General features: G+C 43.6%; 1 protein-coding gene across 4 annotated transcripts in view; it reads right to left on the bottom strand.

Moving 5' to 3' along the window:
• Positions 1 to 25621, bottom strand: part of Iqch (IQ motif containing H) — a 210309-nt gene that overhangs the window by 171287 nt on the left and 13401 nt on the right. For 3 of the 4 annotated variants that reach the window (XM_085844697.1, XM_021172751.3, XM_085844695.1), the window contains exons 3-4: positions 22728 to 22819; positions 15655 to 15766 (exon numbers count right to left, since the gene is read on the bottom strand). In XM_085844697.1, the coding sequence (XP_085700823.1) occupies positions 15655 to 15766; positions 22728 to 22819 (204 nt within the window). The remainder of the gene's footprint in view (positions 1 to 15654; positions 15767 to 22727; positions 22820 to 25621) is intronic. The other variant, XM_085844696.1, reaches the window with a different exon arrangement.

A 25621-nucleotide genomic window follows, 5' to 3' on the forward strand; every position in this document is an offset into this window, starting at 1 on the left:
TCTCTCATCTCAATTTATTTCTGGCTTTCCAGGTCAAGGACTTAGTAAATAAAATCTATACTCCAGGCACACAGGTAGAGGGCTCTCTTGGTCTGTGAATGTGACCACGTTCCTCTAGGGACACTTACAGGTAGCTCTTGGTTTGGACCTGATAAATCTATCGCAACAAATTCGTCTATACCTCTGCGGGGGTTTGGCCATCTGTAATTAGCGCTTTCGTTGGGGAAAATTGAAAGCATCTTGTCCCAGTGACTTGTTTTTCACTGTAAAGGATTCCTATCAGAACGGCAGTAGGAAGATGTCACAAGATCTAGGTGACTGCTTTAGCCTGGATTGCAGGGCAGGACTCAGTAAAGTCACCTCACCTCTCTGGAAGCCAGCTTATTTGCTTGTCAAGGGCAAAAGCTGGGTGTTACACTCTCATGGGGTGCTGCTCTGAGCCACAGCAGTCTATGACTTCAGGTTAGGATGACAGTTGTCACTAATGATCGTGGCATCAAGAATCACTGGTATATATGTATACTTGTATGTATGTATGTACATATGTATGTGTGTATATATGACATATAAAACACATCTATCTATCTATCTATCTATCTATCTATCTATCTATCTATCTATCGATCTATCTACAGCTTTTGTGCCACAGTATAATTTACAGACCTGTGATTTTGTTTGCTAACCTAAGCAAGCTATTTCCCCCAAATGAAGCTTCACACCTATTAGCAGTTGTTCCCCTGCTCTGCTAACCCCAGTCCCAGTGGCCACTAGGACACTACAGTATGTCTCTACTTATAAGGCTATTCTGGACATTTGTACAAATGGGAGCACAATATCTGGACTTTGTGAGTTTTAATTTTAAGGAACTTGGAGGCACTGGGAAAAACTAGAAACTGCAATTTGGGTTCAATCAAATACTTTTGTTCAGAGTGTGATCTGAGGCAAGTGTTACAATGGCTGCAGTCACCTACCAGACTGGTTCATAATCCACTGATTTCTTTGAACCTAAGCATCCACAACAGTCTGAGGTCAAAGTGAAGAGGCAAGCTACAAAAGTAGCAAAGGACAGACAGCTCCTGTCCAGACGAACTAACGCAAGATCCACGCACCCCTTCTGTTTTTAAGGGCTCCAGAATAATTGAACCTCCAAATAACTGTCCCCAACTGCCCATGTGGAGACACAGGTCACAAGCAAGGCATGCCTTGTGACTTTCTCCTTTGAGTGCATTTGGTAACAGAAGCAATGTGGAGCCCAGTTACAGATGGGTTTCCACATTGTGGAAACTCACAGCACTCCTCTGGCAGTTTTGCAGAGAGCCAAGTGCCTCTTTTAAATTGAAATTAATACCTGAACATAATTTTTTTCTTCTTAATTAAGCTTTCAGGATAATTTCCATCCTACCAAGGATCAGGAAATTGCTAATATGTATTATATTGACTGGATGTGGTTTCTGTAATTAGGATGCTTTAAGAATGTGGATTGTGGATACGACCGATGGTAATGGCTTCATCCATCAGGTCTCAGCTTCGTTAGAACTTTTGGATCACTGGCTCGGGGGACCAGAGAGCCTTTCTTAGTTTTATTACATTCCATCAACTTTGTGTGGCTTCGGGACTGGATTGGGAAAAGATGACCAGAGCTGCTGGAGTACCAGCATTAAGGCCCAGGTGGTCCCTGGATATTTTATATCTCCAGGCACAGATATTCCAGAACAAAATCACCATGTAAACAGATATTGTGGGTTGGAATACAGATTCTTATTGTAAGTTCTTAGAACAATTCTCTTAAAATTATTAATAGTTTCATCTTGGCCATGTTGGTACCAAAGCATGAACTTATCAAAGTGAAAGTATGTTGCCTGCATGACTTGATTTCCCTTTTAAAATATTGGATTCTGGGCATGGTGACACATGCTTATGATCCCACACTCACAAGGTACAGGCAGAAAAAGTAGAAATTCAAAGTCAGCCTTGCTACATGAAAACCTGTCTCAAAAATAATAAAGTAACGTAAAAGAAAATGCTGCCAGTGGGACGGCTCAGTGGGTAAACACCCTTCAGCCAAGTCTTACGACAGGAGTGCCAGCTCCAGGTCTCACAGGCTGGAGAAGAGATCCAGCTCACACAGGTTGTCCTCTGACCTCTTCACAAGCACCATGGTACACACACACAAGCACATACATGCACATACATGCACATACAAGGACACACACATGCACATATGCATGTACATACTATACACATAGACATATACATGCACATCACGCACAAATAAATAAAATGTAAATCTAAGTAAAAATACATATCAGAATAGGGGTGTGGCTCAGTAATAGTCTATACTTGCCTGGCATGTGAGAGGCTCTGGGTTTGATGCCCAACAATAAATAAAATATTGAAAGTAGCTTCACTGAAAGACATGATTCAGTAGACCCAATGCTGTCTTACTGTGTTACAGTAGGTGTGTTAAAAAACCTTCTTATGGGCTTAGACTATAATATAAGATCCAATAGTAAGGGATTATTTTTCTAAAAAATTATAGATTAAAAACCAAAAGCAAATTAATCATTCCATTAAGCAGAAAACCGCTCTCTGGAAGATGATCCTTCCCCAGTAGTAAGAGAAATATCAGAAATAACTTAAGAAATTTTTCAATTGGTCAAGAAAAGGCAGCAATTTGTTTAATCTATTTTGACTCGCTAAACCATCTAAAATTTGCATTTTCTCCTTTTGATAGTAATTACAAGCAGATATATCAAATGTGACTCTCATTTAGACTTTGGTTTGTAAGAACAAAACTTATTATCAGAGCCAATTACTGTTTTACCTACATGGCTGCACAGAAGCAGGGAGCTCAATTTTCATCTCATCAGTGATTTTGTGGTATTTATTTTATTACTGTGCCCACAACGCTATATAAGGAGGAAATAGCTTATGCTATTAAAACTAGGGCTGGAATGCAAGAGGCTAAGGTTGCTTCTGGAAGAACTTCTGAATTAAAAACACTAGGCAGCATGTAATGCCAGCTCCCCAGACATGGGCAGACCATAAAACAACGCGCATCTATCTGAGCAGTAGCTCCCACACAGAGTAATCAAAATTGAAATGCTTCACAAACAAAGTTGAGAGAAGCTATTTGCCAAGTTACAGTATTATCAGCAGAGCACTGTTCTCAACAGTGTCTGCCCCAAGTAATGTCTTCTAAAGTGGATATTGCTTAATGTCATATTCCCACTGGTAAAAGACGTCTTCCATGTAAAGCTTGAGGCCGGAGAAGGGACAAACAGGAAAATGATTCTGTCACTTTTCACTCATTCTCAAACCATGGTTTTATATATCGAAAAGAACAATAGACAGTGCGTCCCAGTTTGAGCCACATGAGTTAAATTTCTCATCTGTAACATGGGGAATAATATGAGACTCACAGGGTCATTTGTAAGATTCAAATGACTGATACTGTATGTTGAATATCTCATAAATTATAAAGTGCTGCTCAGGGGGAAAGTTGAAAGGAGAGCTACTGGCTAAAAGGGTGGGGGAGGGGACTGAAGCAGACTGAAACACTTCAAATATATTTTACAAACATGAGTTCTTAGTAGTCATCCTCCAAAATACATAATGAAAACATCAACAAATTAACTTGGAACTTGGAAAATAGAAGGGAGTTAAGCATTTAGCCTACTTCCCTTTACACGTCTATTTGGTACTTACCAGGCATGTCTAAGGAAAAGCTCTTTTTATTATTATTATTATTATATGTTTTTTTTTGAGATTTTCATGCATGTACACAATGGATCACAATCCTATCTGCTCCCCATTTCCCTCCATAAGGAAAAGCTCTCTAGAGTTGCTGATAAAAGCCGAAAGAATAGCAGAGTTCCAGAATCACTCCAATCCCTACTGTAATCGGGCATTCGGGTAACATCGGTGGCCACTGAGATCAACTCTGTAGAACACTGTAGTTTTATAACGGGCAGACCAAGCTGATTGGAGCTAGATTTACTGATCAACCATATATCATTAAAAGAGAGTAAAGAAACTACAAACCCAGGTATGATAGCGCAGGCCTGTGATCCCAGCCCTCAGAGGTGGAGGTAGGAGGATCAGAAGTTCAAGGCCATCCTCCACTGAATGGTGAGTTCAAGGCTCGCCTGAGCCAGGGGAGGGCCTGCTGAGAGAGAAAGGGAATGGACTTTGCCCACAGATGATGGGGATGGAGGGAAGATGGTGAAGAGTGGCAGGAATCATGGTAGCTGTTAGAGCCAGGTGACAGTGATGTGCATTTCACTATATACTAGTATCTATTAAACAACACAATTTCTTAGTAAGTCATTTTTAGTTAAAGCATTTAATTTACTTTATGAGCATTTCATTCTAACATCCTGTTCCCAATGGCTTCCCTCCTTGCCTCCCTGTGAGGGGGAGAAGGCACAACAAGCAGAACCCCCCCCCCATAGGCTCAGCAGCAGCACCAACTTTGTGCTGCTTTTACATAGCCAGACTCCAGCCTCAAGTTCACAAAGCTGCAAGACTGCTTACCAGAGGTGTCTGTCCTGTTTTCTGAGAACTGAAGAAAGAGGGCAAACACTTATTCAGCTCACTTTGTGCCAGAACAAGTAAGTAGAGGCTGTCTCACCCAACTAACTGGTGCTTAAAGTTGAAAGAAGAAGCACATGCCAGCCACCTACCTGCCACTCAAGGTAAATAGGCAAGCAACGGTCAAGCAGAAAGCCCTGCCAGTGGGAGATGGGTTTGGCTTGCCTCTGACCCCAGGTCTCTTGCTATCCCTGGGATGGGAAGTAATGGGAGGCTTCCTTGGGTTTGTCAGTCCAGAATAATCCTTCTTAGGAAATGGCAATACATGAGACCTGCGTGGAGAAACTGAATCAGTCATGCAAAGATCTGGGATTCCTTGAGAAGGGAGAAACTAGTCAGAGGAGACTGGTTTTCACAGCTGGAGGATTCAGTTGCAGAGGCTAAGACCACTGGAGGATGGTCTTCACAGCTGGAGGAACACTTCTTCCACTGTGGCTAGGAGGAGCAGGAGGTCACCTGCTCCCTTCCCTTTCAGTGACTGTGAGAGTAATGAGGAGAGATTGCTGCAAGCTGGAGAACAGGTGGGGGGTATGGATGTGATTTGGGTACAGAAAAAGGAAAGCATTTCTAGGCTGAGTTTGGTGTCACTTGAAACCTGGAAGCCACACACAAAGTTGAAATCAGGGCAGTCCATGTCACTGTGAGATGTGGCCCAGTCATGTGCTGCTGCTGGGTGCAGACCCAGAGCAGCTGGAGGATAGATAGCCATAGGGGGGGAGACACACCAGGATTCTGAGAGTATGATTGTAGTACTTAGTCACTGAGTCTGATGTGAAGGGTGGGAGGGTCTTCTGGGTCCCTTGTCCCATGCCAGAGTTCTTTAGTTGCTCAGAGAAGCCATCAGGAACCTGGCTCCTGTCCTCTCCTGCTGTGCTGTCCCCAGAGGCTGCCCCCATGCTTGTCACTGTGCAAAGTGACTGCTATAGCTTCAAATGCCATGCCTGTTTCTACCTGAAAGCAAGGGGGAAGCCGGAATGGCAAAGAGATGTGGCATCTGTGACTGTCCCCTTCATCACACAGATGAGCTGATGGCACCACTGCTCAGTCCTTCTGAGGGGAAGTGGGTGCCACCATGACACTGCAGTGCAGGGAAGGCTGAGAAATGGATGATCTTAGCTATGGCAGGATGCACACGCCATGGAAGGAGTCCCATCAGCAATGGGCATAGGGATGCACACTGGCTAGAAAACAGCTTCCCTCCTCCCTGACGGTGGAGTCTAACTAGTTGAGGGGGAAGTCACTCAAGGTCAGTGGGTTGAAGGTCCTCATAAGCGGTAAGAGTTGCTAGAGGCCTGGGATGCTCTGAGGTGATGCACTTCCTGGTTCCGACACAGCCAGGACCCCAGTTCAGGACCGGTTTTCCACACTGCTGTAAGGGCTCTGCCCCACTGTCTGCCCAATGCCTGTCTCAGAACCGTGGGTCTCACAAACAGCCCACAGCACATAGCAGCACTGCACCCAGAACAGCCGAGGCAGAGGCTAGCACGTGGCATGAGGAAGGGTAAGCTCTAAGCTTTGTGCTCACGTTCTTAAAATCTGCCGCAGTGATAATTATATTAGCTTGCAGGTGGGATGTCTAGGATGACAGTCTGGGCAACTTTAAGGAAATTTAATTATATTTATTTGTTTATTTGTGTGTTTGTTTGTGGGTTACAGGGGTGTGTGGTGAAGGTCGGAGGACAACTTTGAGGAAGTAGTTCTAGAATGTGGGTTCAGGCAATCTGATTTAGTCATCAGGCTTGGTGGCTAGGGTCCTAACTTGCTGAGTCATCTCATCCATATCCCAAAACATTTGTAACACCCTAATTTTTAATTTTTTTAACAAAGTCCTGTTATATTGGCTCAAAATGGCCTTGAACTAACTCTCTCTCTCTCTCTCTCTCTCTCTCTCTCTCTCACACACACACACACACACACACACACACACACACTCAGCCTCCTGAGTACTAACTGAATAACATTATATACTGTTTATGTTTACGTAAAGAATTCAACCTTGGCTGGCTAATAGTGTAAGACCTATAAAGACCTATAGCATCTTCAAGATTTTTTCAAAGCCAACAAACCCAACTTCTGTCCAGTGTTTATGGTACACAGGCTGCAACTAATTCCGTGGCCCCTTGTTAATTATGTCTCTTAATTGTTAGTAGCCAGAGAATAGCAGCTGTCCTGGCAAGCAGGCTAACACAGCATTTGAAATTGAGATGCCGCTTTTGAGAAGTTAGTTAACTCCAGCAGCACACCCTACAGTCAAATCTAAGCAGCGGGCAGGCAAGACTATACACCCTATACACTACAGGTAAGAGGGTGCCGCTGTCAAGAACCTGAGTTCAGTCTCCAGGATGTACACAGTGAGAAAATGGACTCTGACTCCCATAGTCACCCCGATTTCCACACGTGCACCCTGGCACATGTGTTCCCAAACCCCACACAAAATAAGCAAGCGATTATAAAAAGTAACTCTTGGCAGTAGTTTACATCTCTGGAAAAATATATATAAATAAAAATATGCACTGAATTGAATCTTCTCATGGAAATGTCATTAGTGATATGGGCTTACAGGCCTATATCTGAGGCCCGAAGATAACTCCAATCCAGTAGGATTCATGTCCTACCAGTTACAACTTAGCCACACTGTAACTATAAACCTAATGTATAGTATAATGTATAATACCTATGTGCACCAACTAAGCTCATGTGTAAAGAATGTATAATACCTATGTGCACCAACTAAGCTCATGTGTAAAGAATGTATAATACCTATGTGCACCAACTAAGCTCATGTGTAAAAGTCTGGAAGTCTCCCGAGGTGGCACGTAGTTCTAATGTGACTCATGAGTGCAGTTACTATTACGGCAACAAGTCAGAGAGTAAGGATGGGAGAAACGCCTCCCAGGCATGTGTGTTCAAGTTTCAATCTGGATTCTGTCTTTTTTCAGGAACCTTTCACAACTGTCAAATTTTCTGTGACCCCTTGTACTGGCTGGTTTTGGGTGTCAACTTGACATAAGCTGGAGTTATCACAGAGAAAGGAGCTTCCCTTGAGAAATGCCTCCATGAGATCCAGCTGTGGGGCATTTTCTCAATTAGTGATCAAGTGGGGAGGGCCCATTGTGGGTGGTGCCATCCCTGGCCTGGTAGTCTTGGGTTCTATAAGAGAGCAGGCTGAGCAAGCCAGGGGAAGCAAGCCAGTAAGTAACATCCCTCCATGGCCTCTGCATCCCAAACCCCACACAAAATAAGCAAGTGATTGTAAAAAGTAAGTCTTGGCAGTAGTTTACATCTCTGGAAAAATATATATAAATAAAAATATGCACTGAATTGAATCTTCTCGTGGAAATGTCATTAGCTCCTGCTTCCTGACCTGCTTGAGTTCCAGTCCTGACTTCCTTTGGTGATGAACAGCAGTATGGACGTGTAAGTTGAATAAACCCTTTCCTCCCCAACTTGCTTCTTAATCATGATGCTTTGTACAGGAATAGAAACCCTAAGACACCACCTATATTTAAGAACACAGCCTTCAGTTTAAGAAGCCAATGTGCTATATATTTATGTTCAAGTTGTTGAGCTGTGTTCTGCTTTCCTGGCCTACCATACCCCAACTAGGATGCTTCCTTACACTGTGGGATGCGTGACTCGTGCCTCAGATACCTGGGAGGTCGGTGGAGACTAATCACAAATACTAAGGTGAACCCTGCGCCGCTCAGTGCTCACTGTGTGCCGCACGGCTGGGAACACCACCCCTGTTACCTCACTCACCCTTGCCGCAGCCCCACAAGATGCATGCTGTCCTGACCCCACGTCAGGCATGTAAGGAGCCAGGCCACTGAGGCAGCGGGTGACTTTGGAAGTGTGATTAGTAAGCGTTGGGGCCAGGAGACAAGTTCAAGCCATGTAGTGCCCCATTCAGAGTCTGCTCTGGGTTCCAAATGGTCTACACACAGGTGACAGCCACAAACTGAACTGTCCCTGCTTTAGAAGTGAAATAAATGCAACAGGAAACCCTCCCCAGACCCTGGCTGTGATAAAGATCAGGGGACGCCATCTGGGGAGCAATCTGAGTATAAACTGAGATGGATTATATTCACAAGCACCGTGGACTGTATTAGGTGTGATAATGGTATTGCAAGAGGGAAAAAGCTCATTTTAAAAATGCATGCTAAAAGCATTAAGAGGTGAAATGTCATTAGGTCTGTACTTTAAAAGACTTCAGTAAAAATAGATGAAGCAAAAATGGTAAAGGTTAACAACTGTAAAATGTAAGTGGAGAAAGTGGCCATTCGTAGACTGTTTGTGTTATTATGCTGTGCCATGACCTACACTGCTTCGGGGTTGGCTAGACTGAAGCAATGAGGCAATGAAGGAATGACAGACACACAGACATGAGGACAGAGAAGCTGGAATCACCTGTGCTGTTGTGTGTTGTGGTGGAGATGTGCCAGCAGCACCCCGAAGCAGTGTGTTTGCTATATGTATCTGAGTGGAGGAGACGGCCTATTGCCATGTGGCTGCTGCAAAGCCTTTATTTTCCCCACCTCCATACACACTCAGACTCGTGAACCAAGCTCAGAAGAGCACACTGTGATCTGAGCGGAGCTTCTAGCTCTTGGCATACTCTGCTTATCATACTGAAATACTTGCTTCTCTTCCCACTCATGCCCTGCCGTGCCCAGTCTTGTATTAATTCAGGCTCCTCTGCCTGGGAACTCACTCCACACACTCTTCCTTCATTGTCTCCATGCCATTCTAGCCAGTCCCATTGAGTCTCTAGACCTCAGCTCTAGGGAGCTTTCTCTGAAATCGACTCCTCTTGCAGCTGAGTTGGGTGCTCTTCAAACACTCCAATAGAATTCTATATACTTTGCCCATCACAGCGTTTACCACTGAATTGTATTACTGTCTCCCTACTTATCTTCTCCACTGACATCATCTCCAGAAAAACAGGGACCCAGCAGAGTGCTGAGCACATACAAGGGCCTCCAGAGACATCTGATAAAGAAGTTGATGTCACACAACCCTCTGCTTCTCAAACAGGGGCACCCTGGCACTTAAGCGGTAGAGTGGTCTGACTATAATAACATCAGACACAATCCTGGCTGTGTTATTGAGAGCTCTTGGGGTAAAATCCATTAGTTCTATATTGAGACAAAAGCAAAGACATAATGAACGGCAATGAAGTTTTTCTTTCTTTTATACTTTGGGTTTGTTTAGAGACTGGGTCTCATGTAACACAGGTTTGTCTCAAACTTGCTACGCTAACCTAGGCTACCCTTGCTCCCCCTGCCTCCAACTCCCAATATAGGCATGTGGCAAGCACCATGCCTGCTGCTTGTTTTGGGGGTTGTTTGCTTGATTTGGGCTTTAATCAGAATCTCTTTATGAAGCTCAAAGTGGTCTCAAACTCTGCGGCTCAAATGTTTTTCCTTCCCCAGCCTCCCAAGGAGATGCGACCACAAGCATGTGATACCATTTAGAGATTAAAAAACAAAAAAAAAAAAACCAAAACCTCATATATCTATAAGACAAAACACAACCACCAAAGGTGCATCTTATTTACTTTAAGCTCTTCAAAACCAACTCTGAGCCCACAAGGTCACATTCTTCTGTTGCTATGGATGTCAAGAGGAAAAATGCAGAAACATGCCATGCGGCAGGTAAACTGCTTTGTTTCCCAGTTACTTATATTTATAACTACATATATTTTGAGAACAATTCTGTGATCATACTTTCATATAACAACTGTGAACAAATAACATCTTTTATTTTTAACAATTCAAAATCGAATGCTTCATCTGGGCCTCCCCAGGTACTCAGTTAAAATACCAGCTCTGGGAAGCCAAGATATAGTGAGCTAGAGGCTAGCTTGACTTACAAAGTGAAACCCTGTCCAAAATTATCACCATCATCCAGTTAATATTTAAACATCTATACCCAATCCAAATCCTACTTATCTGCTCATGTCCGTGTGCTGGATGTATTACTGCAAACAAAGCCAACATCTGGAGGAGCACATAGGTCAGGCGGTTTGGTAGTTAGCTTTGCCTCAGCATCTTTGTGTTACAGCTTTCATTTGTTATAATTGCGGTAAAGATGCATTGCTGGTAAATTATGTATGGCTGATAAATTTAGCAAAAAATGAAATGAGTATTCTAATAAGCAAGTCTAGAAACTTTATTGATCCACAGTATCTATTATAAGGGTCCATTTCTCTGTCAACTTAGAATCACCCTGGAAGCACACCTGTGTCCATGAGGGTATTTCTAGATATTTGAGTGGAAGGGGGAAGACCCACTCTGACAGAAGTGGCAGCATCCTGTGGGCTGGGATCTCAGACTAAATACAAAGGAGAACTAGCCGAGCAGCAGCACTCTGCTCTCAGATTCCCTGCACACACATGACCCTGCACCGGCTGCCATGCTGTTCCCCCCAGATGGGCTGTCCTTCAGATGGATGACGAGGTCCTTCCTTCCTTACAGTGCTTCTGTCTGGTATTTTGTCACAGCAACAGGAAATGCTGACAACACAAATAAGATTTCAGGTTCCAGTTGTACTCAACCATATCCATCATTGCTTCTGTGCTTCAAAGAGGGAAAGACCAATACAAACTTTCTTTTTTTTTTTTTCCAAACTGTCAATTATGGCGTAAAGCTTAAGATGTTCATATTTTTAAAAGCTTAAGAAACAATTCTTAGTTGTGATCCTTAATTACAGTTGAGCAACTCCTAATTGTCATCCTAGCTGTGTGACAAGAAATCAAATTCCAAAAACAGCTATCCATTTTGGGGAGAGAATGTATAAAACAGCAGCTGGAGTTTGCCTACTTTCAAAGGGGGAAGTTAGTGATCAAAGGTTGCGATTGCCCAGTTGAATTCTACAACTACTCAACAGCACAGGCCTTTCCACCAAGCAGGAGCCTGCAGCTTCCCAGAACTCCACAGGGCAGACTCTGAGCTATCAATGTTGTCAGTAATGCTGCCTCTGCCTCCTCCTCTACCTCCTCTTCCTCCTCCTCCCCTTCTTCTTCCTCCTCCTCCCCTTCTTCCTCCTCCTCCTCTTCTTCCTCCTCCTCTTCTTTTTCTTCTTCTTCTTCTTCCTCCTCCTCTTCTTCCTTCTTCTCCTCTTCCTACTCCTCCTTCTTTCCTCTTTCTTGATTGAAATAGGGTCATTCCATGCAGTCCTGGCTGTCTTGGAACTCTCTGTGTAGATCAGGCTGGACCTGAATTCAAAGATTCACTTGCCTTGCCCCCCACCCCAACCCTCATGCTGGGATTAAAGGCATGTGCCACTAGGCAGTGCAGATATGCATTTTAAAGCAGATGTCATCAATGTTTAGGGATAAAACCTGTCCAGGGAGTCAGGCCTCTCTCAAAAGAGCTTCCCTAGTGCCAAGGAATACAGAGATGCTCTCAGCAGTCAGCACACACACTTCCTGTCTCTCCTCATGCTCATTTACTAGCGCTCAAACCTCGGAGGAAAAGTAAACTTCTGACCAAAGTTTAACTTTCTTATGGAACAACAATAACAACTATACATTTTACAATGGTATCTCTCCATCTCCGGGACTTCCATTGCTTTTATGAGTTGAGATCTCCAGTCTCTGGTCTTGTGAACCATCTAGCTTTCTTTTGTGTGTGTGTGTGTTTTTGTGTGTGTGTTTTTCGAGACAGTGTTTCTCTGTGTAGCCCTGGCTGTCCTAGAACTCACTCTGTAGACCAGGCTGGCCTAGAACTCAGAAATCCACCTGCCTCTGCCTCCCAAGTGCTGGGATCAAAGGCATGCGCCACCACTGCCCGGCACCATCTAGATTTCTTAACAGAACACACACACACACACCAAAACAAACAAACAAACAAATGAAAACCTCACAATGTAACGGAGCAGCAGCTACTGAACAGTACGGAGGGTGAAGTACACACTTCCTTACTCCGAGTACTGCCTCTTACTCATCAGGGATTTATTGTTGTCTGCTGTTCTCTTACTGATGGTTTGTCTCCTCCGATTCAACTGTAAGTTCTGTGGCAGCAAAACCTGATCTATCTTCCTCATTCCAACATGCCCTTAACAGTCCTTGGTAAGCATCCACAGTGTCTGAAGGGGTCTAACATAGCAAGTACCATGGCCGAGGCATGAGTGGGCTGCCCTGTGCATCGGCAGTTGCCACAAGGATGCTTGACCTGGGCATGAGCTCACCTTGGGTAGTCTCCGTGCTGCTTTCATGTACTCCTACAATAACTATTTACTCAGAGTCCCTGGAATGGGGGAGCCACGAACAAACTAGCATAGACTCTATACTCATTAAGCTCGTTATCTAAAAGAATGATAAACATTAAGGAAAAAAAAAAAGTCATGCAGGTCACTAGCTAATTACATCTGTGGCAAGTGTGAGCAAGGAAAACTGCAAAGCTGTGTAGGCACTTTTAAAAAGGGTTCCTTCCCCATGGCAGCTGTGTCCTATAAAAGGGTTCCTTCCCCATGGCGGCTGTATCCTATAAAAAGGGTTCCTTCCCCATGGCAGCTATGTCTTATAAAAAGGGTTCCTTCCCCCATGGCGGCTGTGTATCTTTGTGTAAAATGGTAAATTTTATGATATGGACATTTGAACCCAAACAGCTGTCATGCAAAGAATATCACAGTGGATATGAACAGAGTTGTGGCCCTGCAGTTCTAGGTTCACAATACCAACTCAGATATGCACAAGCTGTGTTCTCCCACTGTGTACCTTAGTCTCTTTCCAAATAAACCAAAGATAATGACAGCACCTCCTTTTAGGATTGTCCTGAACATTAAACATGTTATTTTCAAAATCATGAAAATCTGGTACCCAAGGAAGATGACTTATGATTACTTTGGGGTAGTCAATATGTACTGCATGTTCCTACCCCTCTCGGCAAATGTAGATCTAGTTAGCCTGCTGTGATGCTCTTAGGAGGCAAGACAAGGCAGGTGAGTAGATTACAAGGGTGGAACCCTCAGGAATGGAGTTATTGCCAAACTAGGAAATGGGCCCTCACAACATACCCAATCTGCCAGCACCTTGATTGAGCTTTGTAGCATCCATAACTATAAGAGACAGACTTCTTTTGGGTCAGTTTGTGATAATCCTTTGGATAAACTGAACTGACTAACACAAAGAAGGAACCAGAATCAAACTAAAAAACAAAAATAATAACAGCAACAATAACAAATACTCCCTTGGAGGCAAAGTCAGAGACCTCATGAGCTCTTTAAAAATTTGTACTCCACCAAACTGAAAAATGCAAAGAAACATAAGTCAAGAAGTTATATATTTAAATAGATCCATAACACCTAATGAAATATAAGCAGCAGTTTAAAATCTCCCAATTAAAAGAAGCCCAGAGCCAGATAAATTCAGTGCAGGATTCTCCCAGACCTTCATAGACTCAACGCCAATACTCTTCATACTATTTTGCAAAACAGAAAAGGAAGGAACATTACCAGAGTTCTTCTCCCAAGCAAGTATTACCCCAATACCAAAGCAAACAAAGAAGAAGAAAAGGAAAGGGAAAAAAATTCTAGGCCAGAATCTTTGATGAACACAAATGCAAAATTTTTCAATGAAATATTTATAAACTTAATTCAATAGCACATCAAAGATAATCATATCAACATGATTTTTCACCATGGTCCAGTTGGATTCATCCAAGAGATACAGGAGGATGGTTCAACACACACAAATCAATAAACACAGTCTGCCACATAAACAGGTGAAAGACCAGAAACAATCATCTCATTAGATGCAGAAAAGGCCTTGGAGAAAATCCACCATCCCCTTGTGGTAAATAGAGAAGCAGGCAACATACCACAACAAAATAAATGTCATTACAGCATGCCTACAAGCAACATGTCCAATGGAAAGAAACTCCAAGCATTTCCACTAAGATAGTGAACAAAACAAGAGGGCTTCTTTCCCCATTCCTACTCAGCAGACAGCTAGAGGAAATGAAGAAGTCAAAGAATCTTGATCTATAGATGCTGGGGTTCTGTTTGTAAGACCCTTGAGACAGCCCCAGGAAACTCCTACAGCTGATAAATGCTCAGCAGAGCAGCAGGGAATGTTCCTTCTGAACTCTGGAAAAAGAAGGGTGCTTTGACTGACTTGACTTCTAGGTTATAGATACATCCAAAGCAGTAGCATCAAGTTATAGAAACAGACCACAACATGCATATTATCTAGGTTAAAATACAGTGTAAATATTTACTCTTATAAAAAAATTAACAGTTTTTCACAGACACTGAAGCAGCAAGCACAAGGCCTAGATGGATCTATACCAGGAACTTTGTGTGTGTGTGTGTGTGTGTGTGTGTGTGTGTGTGTGTATTGCAGCTTTTATCTTAGTATTTTTATGGGATTCCTGAGTGTGAGAATGTGTGGGTCTTTGATTCTTGTGCCTGATCTTGGGACTCTTTTCCTGTGTTAGGTTGCCTTGTCCAACTTCAAAATGATGGTTTTTGCTTTTTCTTATTATAGTTTATTTTGTCATGTTTGTTTTAAACATGTTGTAGGTAGGTCTGTATGGCATTTTCTTAATTAGTGATCAGTAGGGGAGGGTTCAATCCACTGTGAGTGGTGCCATCTCTGGGCTGGTGGTCCTGGGTTCTATAAGAAAGCAGGTTGAATGAGCCTTGTAGAGCAAACCAGTGAGCAGCCTCCTCCATGGCCTCTACATCAGCTCCTATCCATTGTTCCTTCCCTGTTTGAGTTCCTGTCCTGACTTCCTTTGGTGAGAAACGGCAATATGGAAGTGTGATATGAATAAACCCTTTTCTCCCCATCTCCCCATCTCCCCATCAAAAATACTAGAAATTAAATGTCACCTTTAAAAACAATAGCAGTTTCCTTGGGATAGAACTGATATATCAGTAGGCTCCCTTTTTGAATGTATAGTCACAGTAGTATTTAGTGCATTTACAGAGTTGTACACTCTGTAACACTGAGTTATTTTCATTATCCTCAAAGAAACCTCCTATTCTGCCCTACCATCCTCCTGGGCCCACAAGGCTCCTGCAGTTACTCCACTGCCTGGCTCATTGGGCACCTACCTTTGCTCTTCTAAGGCCGTGTAGCAATGAACCTCGATGTTTTTGAGGTCGCCAAAAATCAGAATCCATGGGGAAAATAAAGGATTTCTGGTCAATTACAGTTGGAATCGACCTAAGTAAAGTAAACAGAACGAGGGGTTAAAATCTCCTGTGTGGGCTCAAAGGCCTCTCACATCATAATACAAAGCAACGCCTGGTTCTTAGTCTGCCTTCTATTAGCAACGTGCTGCTGGGGATGCGGGACCACAGCCATCCTCAGCAGTGCTGCCGCTGTCAAGCCACAGCTGCTTGACCATGCACCAGAACACTGAGGTCTGATGAAGACCCTCCCTAGAGCATGAGTAAAAAGCGCCAGCTCTGGCCACGCACACAACAGTTACACCATAAGGCACATCTTGGTAGAGAAAAACAGCCCATGGTAAGTATTTTCTTTAAACTTCTGCTGTGTTAATAGCTGTAAAGACTAATAGCAGAGCTGGTGAGAGCTCTCCTTTGCTGAGCAGTGGACTGCTACAGAGCAATGTAAAACAAAGTAAAATTGTAAGAATGAGCAGATATAACTCATACTATACTTAACTTTTTACATGTAAATGCAGGTTCAATTTCTATAACATGACCAACATAATAAAAAAATCAATAAAATCGAGCCTAGCCACCAATACAACTTATTATCTTGGTTTTACTATGATGCCCACTTTTGTATAATTATCATTAAAGAGCAACTTAAGACTTCTGAATTTTTCTCTAATACATTAAAGACATTGAATGTGGTCATCTCCATCCTTACAATAACAAAAAGCAAACAAAACACCACTTCCTGAACCCACCAGAGGAACGCAGTCACTGAGCTAAGAGCTGCCTTGAAAAAGCAACACTCAAGGATTCAAAGCCTCCTGACTCAGGGCTCGGGAGCCTGGGAATAGATACAGCACCTCTAGGGCCAGAGCCTCGTAAATCCAAAGCTCACCTTTAACACAGCCTCATAAACCCAAAGCTCACTTTTAACACACCCTCTGAGACACTCCTAGGTCTGATCCTTGCTCACTTATTAATACTGAGAGCCAGCTCTCTGGGCTTGGATGAGGAAGAGGGCTCAAGTATTTTGGTCATTCTGACAAGCCCTTGGAAACAACTGTCACGGGAGTAATCATGGGACTTTGCTTACTTCCTTGCTAGTTCCTTATTGTAGTGCTTGCCCTTAATACTTACATGTAATTAAAATTGTATAAAAGTGGATGGGGAAAAATTAAACCTGCCTTCAGTCTCAGAATTGACTGGGGTCATTTAAAAAAAGAGAGAGAGAGAAAGAAAGAGAGGGGAGAGAGACAGAGAGAGAGAGAGAGCGCGCGCCTTGCCCTTGCCAGTCCCACTGATGATTTTGTGTAGCTTCTGGCCGTTTGCACTACTACACCACTAGATTTCCCCCTCGAGTACTGGTTGCTTACAAGGAAAACCACATTTATGAAAAGCAAGCTATGGAGTAAGAGGAGAATCCCAGATGGCAGCCATTCGATCTGGACAGCAGTATAGGCCTCGCCACTGGCCATCTCTGCGATTTACACGTCAGTTTCTTCATAGGGAAAATATCAACCTTATGGATTTAAAGAAAGAGAAAATACCATTTTTTTTATACTTAAAGAAAGTCCTTGGGCCTGGGGAGATGTTTCAGTGGGTGAAGGTGCTTGATGCACAAGCTTGATGCCCAGAGCTGTTGAGGGCAGAGACAGGAGGATCACTGAAGCTCACTGGCTGCCTGCCTAGCTCCAGCGTTAGTGAGAGACTCTTTCAAGGGAGCAAGGCAGAGAGTGACAGAACAGGACACCTGAAGTCTTCTGGCTTACATACACACACATGTGCATACACTACATATGTATGTATACACAGCTCCACAGGCACGTGAAGAAATCATTAAAGGAAGTCCATTTGAAACTGTCAAGTGCTGTGAAGTCACTGACAATGATGGAGGTCACGCGGTATGAGGAGCGGACAACTGTGGTGTGCTTGACCTAGATCACTTTCAGGGGCGCTCAGTTCACAATGCACTCTTCCCTCTTCTCTGGTGTCTCAGGGAGAGGAAAACCTCACAAGCCTCAGCAAGGGTGACTCTCAGGTACTCACAGGAGCTGTGCCGAGGCCTCAGTGCTTACTGTTTGGCCCGGCTCTCAGACAGACTCGATGCCCCCAGGACACCTGCTGCAGCCTTATGTTTAAGAGATACTGGGGATTCCCGCCAGCCTGACCACAAGGTGCTAGCCCCGGTTTAGAGGCTTCCGTTGGCCTTTCATAGCCACCGGCAACAACAAACTTAGGACCAGGCTCTTCATCATTCAGAGACTGCCCCTCCATGAGACCAAATGAGTCTCCCCCCCACCCTCCCGCCCAGGGACTTCAAGCACAAATGCCTGTGTTAGAAACACCAGGCTCTGGCACCTCCCACCTCTGACTGGGAGTCAGTCACAGAGAATCACAAACCTGTTTGAGAACCATGACCAGGCAGTAGGTAAGATGACAGCAGTATGTATAAGAAAGGCATAAGAATTATATTTACATAAGAAAACAAATCAGGAATTACTGTGTACAACTGTCCTAGTTTGCTTTGGTGTTGCTGTGGTAAAGTAACTTAGAGGAGGAAAGGGTATCTTCCAGGTAACAAGCCCTCACTGAGGAAATTCGGGGTAGAACCTGGAGATAGAACTGAAAGCAGAGACCATGACGGAACACTGTTCCAGCTAGCATCCTCCTTCTGAATCTTGCTCAACCACTTTCCTTATGAAACCTGGGACCATGTACCCAGGGGTGGCCATCACACACAGTGGCCATGCCCTCCTTTGTCAACCAGCAACTGAGACATGAGCACAGGCCAGTCTGATTCTGTCAGTGTCTCAGTTGAGACTCCCTCCTCCCAGGCAGTTCTAGGCTGTGTTAGGATGACTATAACCACTAACCAGCACGGCCACTTAACATGTTTGTCACAGCTCCTTTGCTCTCAAGTAGATCATCACTTGACCCAAGAGACTGTCATGAACAGACTTGGTTCCAAGTCTAGTGTGGTCTGCCGAAGATGACACACAAAGCAGGCTGCAAAGCCCAGAATTCCTTACAGAACTATTCTGAGTACTTTTCTAGCTTTGACTTTGATCTATCACATTATGTCTCAAGCTACATCCAACTTCAGCACCAGACACTCATTGCTCTCTTGTAGGGATCCTAGAGACGTGGCAGGCTTCCTACCTTCCTGAGAAGAAGACAAATGATTATAAAATTGTACAGAAGGCAAAAGAGAACATCCAAGGACCACGTGTGGATGCCAACCCCATGCCCTGGTCCATATCTTCTTCCACTCTTCCAGACCCTACTAAGGGACAAGCCTTAGCAAGAGAAGAGGACCAGATAAGAGGTGTCTCCCCAGAAACGTTGCTTTATTCCATTTGCTACTAGTTAGCTCTTTTCCGACCACAAACAACTCCCACCCTTTCATCTGAGACAAGGGAGAGAGACAGCTCTGATAGCCATGCCCTCCACTCTGGGACTTGTCAGATGTCTCTACATTTGTTTGATGCCTTGGCACACATTTAGTCTGCCTACTACTGGCCTGGCTGTCATCTGAGCTGGCCTCCCACTGTCTGTTGTGACTTCAAACTAAAGCTCAATAGCCTAGATGGTAGAGTGACTCTGTATGTTTTCTTCTCCAAAAACCCTTCTTTATTCTTCTCTATGGATTCCTCGCTTTAAAGAGTAAGTAGATCAGCCAATCTGCCAGTCAAAACTTAACCTAGTTAAGAGTGACAGTCCTAAACTTAAAACTTAAGAGTACAAATGAGGGCCTGAGAGATGGCTCAGTGAGTAAAGGTACTTGTCACCAAGCCTGGTGACCTAAATTTGATTCCCACAATTTACACATTGAAAGGTGAGAAGTGAGTCCTTCAAGTTGTCCTCAGACTTCCACATATGGTGTTGTACACATGCACACACACTCACATGCACATACACTCACATACACACATACATATACAAATAAACGTTTTTAAAATATGTTTTTTAAAAAAGGTTAAAGATGTCTGACAACTAAGGTTTCATCAGTATGGGCTGGCACATTTTATCTCACTGACTTGTGTAATTCATTCGTTTGTTTGTTTTTTTATTTTAATCAGAGTTAAAAGGATTTCTTTTAAGAATGTAAACAGACTGAAAACTACTGCAAACACCATTACACAACCTTTCAATAGCATTAGAGTCAGAAGATTGGGTACTCTGAGAGTTCCTGTCGGATTTTTGGCCATGTGATCTGATGCAACTTACTCAGTCTTAGATCTTTGTCTGTAAACTGGGGATAACACCCGACCTACCCTGTGTGATCCATCACAGGGCTGACTTAGAGGCAACACACATCAAGCTGCTTTGTGAAGCTTTGGCACTGAGCACACACATGTGCCCTGTTGCTGGCTCTGTTCTTTGCGAGCCCTTCCCACAGTCACCGTGTAGCCTGGTCTACCACAGTCAGCGTGTACCTGGCCTAGTGGCTTCTCTTTGGCTTTTCATCCCAAGCTCAGCACTGGCCTACAGCCCAGGGTCTCCTGCATTATCATCCCCAAGCCCAAATCCTCTGCAGTAAAAAGCTCCCGGTCCACCTGCCCAAATGCTTCCAATGTAAGTTTTCCTCTCACTCTCCCTTCCAAGGACCTTCATCTAGTCTAAACGTCTCAGATTAGAAGCTGTGTTGCAAGGACAAGGTCTGTGGCTAACTGACATCGCTCCCATATCTAAAGCACACTTGGCAAACAGCAGCTGTGCAGTGCATGCTTGCTACATGAACAAGAGACAGAGAAGCCAAGGGATGACTGTGTGGGCAATTGCTGCTGACCCAGCTGCTGATTCTCTACACTGTGTGGCTCAGCCATTGTCTAAAGCATTGTTTCCAGAGTCATCTTTACAAAGAACCACTGAGTCACAGACTGACATAAAAACCATCAGTGCTTCCCCATTTCTAGGAAATTGAGTTTAGATTTTATTCTTGCCTAGTCTGTCCCCCACTACCCACCCTCCCTACCCCTCCTCCTTCCCCCCACCCCCCACTCCCCACCCAGCATGCTGATGTGTCTCCCTGCTGAACAGACCTTCAGTGGTCACTCTCTATGTGGCTTTTATTTGTGCTATATTATTCTCTCCAGAAAAGGCTCCCTTTTCCTTTCAGTAGGCCTGCGTCCATGAACTACTTTGCCCCCAAACTCTCTACAGTAGCCCCAAGTAACCTCTACACGCTTCAACCTACTCTACTTGAGTCTCCATTTAGCCAAGTGTTGTCTCACACTGTGATTGTCACCAAGTTAGTGTCTTTGCTCCAAATGTGGATTCTTTTAAATCCCACAGAGCACTGGCCACAGTGCTATCCCAGTGTACAAGTTCCTGTAAGCCTCCATAATATGAACTAGATATGGGCTGATAAGACAGTCTCCCTCAGGACAAAAAGGAGAATGAGGGTTTAGATTCAAACACCCAGCCGTAAGCGGAGATTTGGAGTGTCAGTGTATTGTTACAGCAAAGAATTATGGGTAAAGCCAGATATGATTGCTCACCCTTGAAATCCAAAACTAGGGGGTCTGAGACAGGAGGATCACTGTCATTGAAGCCATTCTGATGGTGACAACATATTCCTGTACCATGTTGTCCACCATTTGGCCAGCCCCAGGCCCATTCTGCTTTCAGAGGCTCCCAGATGGAATGGATTTTCTCTAATTCCTCAGGGTTGAGCCCTGTGGTTACACATCAGTGAGGGGCCCGGAAGGCAAACAGAGATTGTGTGCCTGAGGGTGGAAGTAGAACCTCACCCATCTCTCCTGAGGCTGCCTTCCCAGTGCCGTGCCAAGTCTTAAAGTTTCAGTCAACACTTAGCTTATGAGTGACCCTGTGGCAGAGGCCCTTAGCAAGGCTGTGCCTACCTCTATTCCTGTCAACAAACCATGAGGTAATAAGCTTTGGTAGCCTAAGACATTAACGTTGGATAATCTGTTAACAAACAGTAGTAATACCACCTCGGTGGTGAGGGTGAAATTGGTGACTATGGAGTAGTCTGAGAGGACAGGTGCTAATGGACACAGGCTGGGGAAACATGGAGGACAGGGCAGGGTCACCTCTACAAAGGGTGATAGATACCTGTGCCACCAACTTCATGGAGGGGGACATGGGAAGAGCCATGTCAATGCCACACTGTTCAGCACTGAGATTTGGCTCTGTCCACCCCGTTCCATGTTACCTTGCAGTTCAGAACACTCGCTCTACTGTTTACCATTGGTCATGTGTGCCCGGTCCATATGCAAAGCACAAAGAAAAGTCACAGGGATTTAAGACCGACTACCACGAGTAATTTATATTCCCTTAGGAGGAGGCCCACTGCCAGGCAAGGGCACTTCTTTTCAATTTAGTTTGAATTCAATCAATCCTCTCTTAGTGTATATTACATAATGGGTGTTTCTCTTGCTTACTGTGGATACCAAATTACTTTTAGATTTCTTTTATATGTATGTGTTGGTATGGATTATGTGAGTACCTGCATGTATGTGAGTGCATGCACAGGCATGCATTCTATACACTGTGTGTATTAGGGGACAGAGGTGTGCCTGGAGAGGCCAGAAGAGGGGAATAAATTTCCTAGAGCTGGGGTCACAGGAAGATCTGAACCACTGTGGGTGCTAGAGACTGAACCCAGGTCCCCTGGAAGGGCAGTACACACTCTTAGCTTCTAACCCATCTCTCTGGTCCCCAAATTCTTTGAGTGATAAGGCACATGTGGAAGGAAGTCCAAAGCTGTAAACAAAGTACCGTGTGATTGAAACACTGTAAAACCCAACCCATCCTCATTGAAATGTTACCTTGGAGAATTTTAACTATTTCTCACCAAAACACAATACAACCTAGGACCCCAAACAACAGCCCTGCTGTTGGCCTGGCAAGCAGTAGGCCTGAAAGAACCCTGCAAGCAGGTGTCCCTGAATCCCAAATTGTGACACTAACTTCAAGCAATTTTGCCTAAGAGATGAAGGTTCTGGGTGTTGCTGACATTGGGCTGTTTTACTTACCATTTGGAAGTGATAGGGGATTCCAAGCTTTTCTTCACAGGAGCCATTAACACCTCCTCATTTACAACACCTAGATACTTGTCGATGTGAATCTGTTACAGAAAAGTCAAAGCTTAGGCCATTATGGTGGATGTAAGATACTTTGCTAATTTACTTCATTTCATTAGGTCAATACTTTTTTTTTATTTTTAATATTTTTATTACATATTTTCCTCAATTACATTTCCAATGCTATCCCAAAAGTCCCCCATAGCGCCCCCCACTTCCCTACCCACCCATTCCCATTCTTTTGGCCCTGGTATTCCCCTATATTGGGGCATATAAAGTTTGCAAGTCCAATGGGCCTCTCTTTCCATTGATGGCCGACTAGGCCATCTTTCCATACATATGTAGCTAGAGACAAGAGCTCCGGGGTTCTGGTTAGTACATCATGTTGTTCCAACAATAGGGTTGCAGATCCCTTTAGCTCCTTGGGTACTTTCTCTAGCTTCTCCATTGGGAGCCCTGTGATACATCCAATAGCTGACTGTGAACATCCACTCCTGTGTTTGCTAGGCCCCGGCATCGTCTCACAAGAGACAGCTATATTTGGGTCCTTTCAGCAAAATCTTGCTAGTGTATGCAATGGTGTCAGTGTTTAGAAGCTGATTATGGGATGGATCCCTGGATATGGCAGTCTCTAAATGGTCCATCCTTTCATCACAGCTACGAACTTTGTCTCTGTAACTCCTTCCCTGGGTGTTTTGTTCCCAATTCTAAGAAGGTGCACAGTGTCCACACTTTGGTCTTCATTCTTCTTGAGTTTCATGCGTTTAGCAAATTGTATCTTATATCTTGGGTATCCTAAGTTTTGGGCTAATATCCACTTATCAGTGAATACATATTGTGTGAGTTCTTTTGTGATTGTGTTATTTCACTCAAGATGATGCCCTCCAGGTCCATCCATTTGGCTATGAATTTCATAAATTCATTCTTTTTAATAGCTGAGTAGTACTCCATTGTGTAAATGTACCCTAATTTCTGTATCCATTCCTCTGTTGAGGGACATCTGGGTTCTTTCCAGCTTCTGGCTATTATAAATAGGGCTGCTATGAACATAGTGGAGCATGTGTCCTTTTTACCGGTTGGGACATCTTCTGGATATATGCCCAGGAGAGGTATTGCTGGATCCTCCGGTAGTACTATGTCCAATTTTCTGAGGAACCGCCAGACTGATTTCCAGAGTGGCTGTACAAGCTTGCAATCCCACCAACAATGGAGGAGTGTTCCTCTTTCTCCACATCCTCGCCAGCATCTGCTGTCACCTGAATTTTTGATCTTAGCCATTCTGACTGGTGTGAGGTGGAATCTCAGGGTTGTTTTGATTTGCATTTCCCTGATGATTAAGGATGTTGAACATTTTTTCAGGTGTTTCTCTGCCATTTGGTATTCCTCAGGTGAGAATTCTTTGTTCAGTTCTGAGCCCCATTTTTTAATGGGGTTATTTGACTTTCTGGAGTCCACCTTCTTGAGTTCTTTATATATATTGGATATTAGTCCCTTATCTGATTTAGGATAGGTGAAGATCCTTTCCCAATCTGTTGGTGGTTTTTTTGTCTTATTGATGGTGTCTTTAGCCTTGCAGAAGCTTTGTAGTTTCATGAGGTCCCACTTGTCAATTCTCGATCTTACAGCACAAGCCATTACTGTTCTTTTCAGGAATTTTTCCCCTGTACCCATATCTTCAAGGCTTTTCCCCACTTTCTCCTCTATAAGTTTCAGTGTCACTGGTTTTATGTGAAGTTCCTTGATCCACTTAGACTTGACCTTAGTACAAGGAGATAGGAATGGATCGATTCGCATTCTTCTACATGTTAACAACCAGTTGTGCCAGCACTATTTGTTGAAAATGCTGTCTTTCTTCCACTGGATGTTTTTAGCTCCCTTGTCGAAGATCAAGTGACCATAGGTGTGTGGGTTCATTTCTGGGTCTTCAATTCTATTCCATTGGTCTATTTGTCTGTCACTATACCAGTTTTTATCACAATTGCTCTGTAGTAGAGCTTTAGGTCCGGCATGGTGATTCCACCAGAGGTTCTTTTATCCTTGAGAAGAGTTTTTTGCTATCCTAGGTTTTTTGTTATTCCAGATGAATTTGCAGATTGCACTTTCTAATTCGTTGAAGAATTGATTTGGAATTTTGATGGGGATTGCATTGAATCTGTAGATTGCTTTTGGCAAGATAGCCATTTTTACAATGTTGATCCTGCCAATCCATGAGCATGGGAGATCTTTCCATCTTCTGAGATCTTCTATAATTTCTTTCTTCAGAGACTTGAAGTTTTTATTATACAGATCTTTCACTTCCTTAGTTAGAGTCACGCCAAGATATTTTATATTATTTGTGACTATTGAGAAGGGTGTTGTTTCCCTAATTTCTTTCTCAGCCTGTTTATTCTTTGTGTAGAGAAAGGCCATTGATTTGTTTGAGTTAATTTTATATCCAGCTACTTCACCGAAGCTGTTTATCAGGCTTAGGAGTTCTCTGGTGGAATTTTTAGGGTCACTTATATATACTATCATATCATCTGCAAAAAGTGATATTTTGACTTCATCTTTTCCAATTTGTATCCTTTTGATCTCCTTTTGTTGTCGAATTGCTCTGGCTAGGACTTCAAGTACAATGTTGAATAGGTATGAAGAAAGTGGACAGCCTTGTCTAGTCCCTGATTTTAGAGGGATTGCTTCAAGCTTCTCACCATTTACTTTGATGTTGGCTACTGGTTTGCTGTAGATTGCTTTTATCATGTTTAGGTATGGGCCTTGAATTCCTGATCTTTCCAAGACTTTTATCATGAATGGGTGTTGGATCTTGTCAAATGCTTTTTCCGCATCTAACAAGATGACCATGTGGT

This window comes from Mus caroli, unplaced genomic scaffold (genome assembly GCF_978045245.1).
Source record: "Mus caroli unplaced genomic scaffold, Mus_caroli_1 scaffold_11, whole genome shotgun sequence".
Taxonomy (NCBI): Eukaryota; Metazoa; Chordata; class Mammalia; order Rodentia; family Muridae; genus Mus; species Mus caroli.